The sequence below is a fragment of the Populus euphratica genome, unplaced genomic scaffold (assembly GCF_000495115.2).
Source record: "Populus euphratica unplaced genomic scaffold, PopEup_1.0 scaffold56.1, whole genome shotgun sequence".
NCBI classification, from domain to species: Eukaryota; Viridiplantae; Streptophyta; class Magnoliopsida; order Malpighiales; family Salicaceae; genus Populus; species Populus euphratica.
Window position 1 is genome coordinate 304,094 of NW_011499930.1, and position 6,573 is coordinate 310,666.

General features: G+C 32.5%; 1 protein-coding gene across 1 annotated transcript; it reads left to right on the forward strand.

The window, feature by feature from the left end:
* The first annotated feature begins 2,048 nt into the window (after window positions 1-2,048).
* On the forward strand, window positions 2,049-6,344 carry ERD2 (ER lumen protein retaining receptor family protein). Its single transcript, XM_011041083.1, has 6 exons — window positions 2,049-2,362; window positions 2,447-2,712; window positions 4,038-4,153; window positions 5,567-5,640; window positions 5,740-5,803; window positions 5,901-6,344. Exons 1-6 carry the CDS (start codon window positions 2,272-2,274, stop codon window positions 5,935-5,937), a joined length of 648 nt encoding a protein of 215 aa, XP_011039385.1. The 5' UTR covers window positions 2,049-2,271; the 3' UTR covers window positions 5,938-6,344.
* Window positions 6,345-6,573: the final 229 nt, after the last annotated feature.

Below are 6,573 nucleotides of genomic sequence, written 5' to 3' on the forward strand. Positions count from 1 at the left end.
TATGTATGACCATGGCCTTTTAGGCCTATATGTGTTTGATATTTTTTTTTCAGGCCAATAGCTTGGCCCAAGGTTCTAATTGTAGATATTTTTGTTTTTTTTTTATTAAAAAACACTTAATCTCTTTTAAAATAAGTAAATAAATTCAAGTGCAACTTTTTAAAGATAAATTTATTAAAATAATATTTACATAATTATCTAATTATATCATAATTTTTAAAAAAATTAGAGCTTTTATAATAATATTACTTCAAGATTAACACATATTAACTTTTTAATGGGTCACTATTACTATTTCATGATAATAGAATATCTATTGTATTAATTTTTTTATGTAAAAATGATTGATTCATTATTCCTTATTAAACCCTTTATTCACTATTGTAATAAAAGTTTTATTTTAAATAATGCTTTTAAGGAAAAAAAAACCTTGCCTCGGATGAGCTAAAATACACCATCAAATAATTAAAAATAAAATTAAGAAAAAAATAAGGCACGCATGTTTATGTGCATTGAAAAATAAGAAAATCACCTCTTTATTAGTATTAATAAAAAAATCATTTGAAATTAAACATAAAATCATTTGTATAGCTTTGATAATTGAGATTTTCTCAAGATGTTATTTTTATTATCTATTTTTTTAATTTTTTTTTTTTGTGTTTCTAACCATTTAAGAATTGATTTATCCATAATCAGGATGAAAGAATGGTGTGAAAACCATTATTTTTTTATGTTGTGATATAAAATATTTTTTATTTAGAAATGTATTAAAATAAAAAATATAATTTTTAAAATGATTCTTGATAATAATACATTAAAATAATTTAAAAACATAAAAAATTAATTAATTATTTTTAATTTTAAAAAATATAATTCTCACTACACTCTCAAATATATTTTAATTATTTATGCTCCCTTGTTCTTTTACTATATATAAAAAAGGACAAAACTATGTTAAAAAATGCACCAAACTATAGCATATTGGTGAAGTATTTGCAAACATAGTTTTTGAATTATTTTCAATATTTATCATAAATTGTTTGATTATTGTAAAAGATATTTATTTAAGTTTGATGTTAATTCAGTACTGAAGAGCATAATTATCAAACTTGATTACGGGTTGACCCTGCCACTAAATCAGGTCTTGAGTTATACAGGTTAATTCGGGTCAACTCAAATTAACTTGAAAAAATTACAAAAATATTTTTAGATTTTAATATTTTATATGAAGATACTAAGAAACAATTCATGTGAATATAAATTATTAATGTTGTAAATAATAAAATTTAAAAAATTATTTCAAAATTTTTTTTATTCTTAAAAAGATACCATGTTATTCTTTTAAATTAAAATATTTAAATTAATAAAGTTATTTTTATCCAATATTAAATGAACACAATTTTTTTTATAGTGAACATATAATATATATATTAAATAGTTTCAAATATTATATTTAAAAAATAATTTTTTTATTGTGAAGATAAAGTATATATATTAAAGGTTTTCAAATCTCACATTGAAAAAATAAAATATTTTTCTAGTATTTATATAATAAAATATAAAAAAATCTCTAATTAGAAGAAAAAACATATTAAAAAAAATCTTTACTGGGTTTTTACTAAGTTACTGGAGTAACGGTTAAATCATGATTAATCCTTTTTTATTTTTGTTAGTCTTTGACTTTATTAAAATCAATCTAATCATCAAGTTTTTATTGTTATTTTACTTTATTTAAACTAGTCTAATTATTAGGTTAATTCATCGAGCCGGTTTGAATTTAATAATTATGCTGAAAAATAAGATATATGTTTTATTGTAATATATATTTTATTTTAATATATATTTAAAATGTATATCTTTTTATTTTTTTAAATTAATTTTTAAATATCAACTCAAAACATGAATAAATTGATATAAACAATTCAATAAAATCCGTAGTTCCCAAGTCCGAGCAGACAAATTTGCCTTATAATAATAAAAAAACAATTTTTTTATTTAATTTAAAAAAGTAAAGCTCGCATTATTTTAAGCTGTTGCATCAGTGTCAAAAAACCTGGAGTCCACGCATTAATTAAAAAAAAAAGAGAAGAAAAACCCACTTCAAAAAAAACTCCCAAAGCGTGGAGGCAAACCCTGTCCCTAAGTTCCGCGTCCTCACTTCTTCTCCGTCTCCCACACGATCCACAGAGCCATAACAAAGAAAATCCTTGAAACTGATTAAACTTCTCTCTAAAAATAAAATAAAATTAGTATTGATTTTGTTGATTGGGGATGAATATCTTCAGATTCCTGGGTGACATGACGCACCTGATTAGCATTCTAATTCTCCTCCTCAAAATCTACGCGACCAAATCTTGCTCTGGTTACCCACCCACCCACCTACCTACCTATATTCAACGCTTACCGCATTTCATTTCACGCTACTGATTTTTGTTTTCCTCCCTAGGGATTTCGCTTAAGACGCAGGAGCTGTACGCGCTGGTGTTTTTGACGCGCTATCTGGATCTCTTCACCGACTTCATTTCAGTTTACAATACTGTTATGAAACTGGTGTTTATTGCCAGCTCCCTCGCTATCGTCTGGTGCATGAGGAACCACCCTCTTGTCAGGCGTTCTTACGATAAACAACTTGATACCTTTCGCCATTATTTCCTCCTCCTTGCAAGCTTTCTTTTGGCTCTTCTCCTCCACGAGAAGTTCGCATTCCAAGAGGTTAAGTATTCTTAATAAAACTTGATTCGGAGTTGTTGTATGGAGGGATAATTAGGAGAATAGTTACATGCCTTGTTTTGCCAATGCATTTGCTTCTGTTGATTTCGGGTAGTGGTAAAACACTTGATGCCCTTGGATCCCTTTGCATTTTAGCTGCAACCGAGAATCTCACATATTGCATGATACTAGTCTTGTAGGGATAGATTCTTAACTTAGTGGATGTGTGCTGTGCTCATTATTATTGCTATTGTAAAGGAGTGCCTGAAAACTAACCTACCCGTGGTACGCTTGTAGACTGGTTGCCTTGCGATCTTCTTTCTGTATTACTCTACTTTTAGCCTATACTGTGGAGTTTGCATTTCTCTGGGAGTTGGTTGGAACAGTTGACTCTTAAGCCATTTGATGTGGTTCTACCACTTTTGTCGGTGGAGTCTTATCGAGCCAGAGGGTATTCTAGAGGATGGAAAAGTTTAGCTCCTTTCCAATTCTTAATAAGCTCAGTTTATTAATCGGCATTTGTTTTTCTATGGAGGGTTTTAATAGATAATATCAGGGAGCGCTGGTGCAGGATAGAGGTTCAGTAATCATCAGTAGAGGTTGGAAAAAGTTTTGTTTGCCTTTACCTCTTGAACGCAAGCTGAACATAATTCATGTTAGCCTTTCAGTTTAAGTGTGGTTAAGTGCATGACGTCGGTGGTTTGGGAAGGACTTGGATGCTTATGGTGAAACATCCTTAAGTATTCTGGAGAGATTAGGCAGTTCAAAGTAACGAGGCTTATTCTATGAATCCATTATGGTCATATTGGTCATTACCTGTTTCTGTTCTGGTGAATGCTAACCTTTTAACAATAATTCCTTGGTAATTGGTAATGTCTTTTTATGTTAGTGAGGACAGTGTCTCTCTTTCTCTGCTAATCTTTTTATGTTTCAGCTCAATCTATTAGAAACATTAATTGTTTTTTCTCTTGATATTTTCATTTTATCTCGTTCCTCTAGATGTATATCTAAACTGTTTCTAATGCAGGAATCAAGTGCATCAGTCCAATGATTCCTGTTCTAAGACTTGAATTTGATTAGTATAAAATTCTGCCTGTAGTTTCATGTGATGTTTGCTCTTCTTATAGAAGTACTGTGTACATTATGTGTAAGTCAGGGTTGAAGGTGTATGTGCAGTCTTAACCATTAAGTTTTGGCTCTCTGAGAAGAGAGAGAAAAACTTCTTCTTGTCCAATTTTTCACAATGTTCTGTGCTGCATATACCTGTGAATCCTAAAACCACAAGTACCATCTGCTTTTCTTTTTATTAACTTGTTGCAGCCTTGCAGGTCTTGTGGGCGTTTTCAATATACTTGGAGGCAGTAGCAATTCTTCCCCAGTTAGTATTGCTTCAAAGAAGTGGGAATGTAGATAACTTGACAGGGCAATATGTTTTCTTTCTTGGGTATGTCATTTATGATTTTCAGTAAACCAGCAGTGCCCTCAACCAATACTTTTTGCAAGATATTAAATATTAATTTTGTGTCCGTTACATGTTGAACAGAATTCTGTTCTCTTAGAACTTGATGTCACTGTTATGTTTCGTAAGACTTTCCTATTGTTTGGCACCTGAAATCCATGGAATACAAATATTAGTACTTTGAGTGATAATCTTGTCTTGTATTTTCAGACTTTTGTAGTACTAATCTTGTTGCTTATTATTGTTGCTAATCAACCATGGAAAAGAGTATTTTGAAGGTTAAGATTTGCTTACTTATTTTTTGGACACACTGATGTCTTTTGTTAATGGTTTAATAGTAACATGTTCTGGCTATTCGGGTTTGGCATTTGCAAGAACACTTGCACATACACATGTTAATACCCTTACCACATAAACGACACACTTTTTTGTCCTTATTTATTACTGGTCCGAGTATTTTTTCTCTCTCTCTCCCTGGGACTTGATTATATTTTGGAAAATGAGATGCATGTTTGAAGTCCTTGCATATTTCTTCCTCCAGTTTATTTTGCAAGGAAATTTTAACTGAAAGCGCACTAATATAGAACTTTTGCATGCGGAGGAATTCTCCAAGCATTTTGAATAGTCAAGTGCTGATTGAATCTGCCTCTTCATTGGCATATTTTTCTTTTAGAAACAGTTTTCTTCCCCTTAGCTGTCTTGATGCTGTCACAGCCCTACTCTGTGGATGATCATTTAGTTAAGCTGTCTTTCATATATCTCAAGTGCTGATTGAATCTGCCTCGTCATTGGCATATTTTTCGTTTAGAAACAGTTTTCTGCCCCTTAGTTGTCTTGATGCTCTCACAGCCCTACTCTGTGGATGATCATTTAGTTAAGTTGTCTTTCATATATCAGAGAATTTAAACGATGTTAATCACCCCTTCTGAAATCAGGAATAGAATGTGGTTAAAAAACTTAATCCTCTTAAAATAATGTAATCTTATTTTCTTTTCTCATTTTCTTGATCTTTTAATGGAATTTGCTATGTTTAGATGTCTTGGCTACTTTCTGGTTCAGAGAAATCATGTAGGCTCCTGGTTTAGAATCAAGGCATGTCTGAGTTGAAGTAAAAAGCCTAGTTGAAAATGAATCATCACCTGGGGAACTGAACTTGGCCTTTTCCACTGAGCAGTCCTACCTGATTGCTGCAGACACTGATATCTGAGCAGGGAAGGAAGAAGGGAATGCACTAATAAAGACATTGTCACCAATGGAATTGAACTTCTAACACATGTTTCTTTCCGAATATACCTGGGCCATGATTTTTTTTTTTTTATAACTGATGTGTGCATATTCATGTCTTTGTAATTTGGGTCAACGTTGCAATGTGCTCACCTAAATATTTTCAACCTGCAGGGCGTATCGTGCTTTGTACATCTTCAATTGGATTTACCGCTATTTCATAGACCCACATTTTACTCGATGGATTGGTAAGTTTCTATGAGAAATCATTAGAATATGTGAGTTAACTTTGTCCTTGATGATTGTGGATGTATTCTGCCATCCATATCCTTTTGTCTATTTTGCAGCTTGCGTTTCTGGTCTTGTCCAGACAGCCCTCTATGCAGACTTCTTCTACTACTACTTCATCAGGTTTGAAGCTATTCCTGCTAAGAATGATTCTTCTCCAAATTCTCTCTGTCGCTGTGGAGCACATGACTAATTATTCTTCTTTCTTCTCTTCTTCCAGCTGGAAAAACAATGCAAAGCTTCAGCTGCCAGCTTGACAACCAACGGAGTTGAACAAGTGGCAGTAACTATTAAAAGGTTTTATGATGGTGGTTGGTATCCCACTTGCTGGTTGATGTTACATGGGACCAAGAGGGTGTATATGTTTTATAATTTTGTGTTGGGATGAATCCTTGTTTGTATCACATAGTGGTGAGTGATAAGGTCAGTGGGTAGGGTGGTGGTCATCTCAGGCATGCTCCTTTTGATTTAGATAAAACACCAATGTTGTTGTGAGGTCCTATTTTTGAAGTGCCGGCAGCCGTCCCCTCACTTTTAATTTGTAAAGATGTTACTGCGAGGGAAAGATGCAGATTTGGCTAACATTGTAGGTGGACAATAGTCAAGAGTTAACCAAGTGATGACTTGCGGAGCAGCGAGTAGTGATGTTTCATTTTTTGCTTTCTTATTCCTCTTAACGAAGAAACCGTTCAATGTTCTCAGTTCAGGCGGACACAAAGGTTTGTGATGTTGTTGTAAGAAGCATATAGCAGGCGGTAAGCATGGGAACACTTTCCGCCAATATATGCCAAATGGTCTCAAATCTCTGAAATAAATCACTATCATGGCAAATGTTGCCAACCTTCGAACATTTATGGGCAGGGCATTGTATTTTCCTCAAAAAATGAACAGCA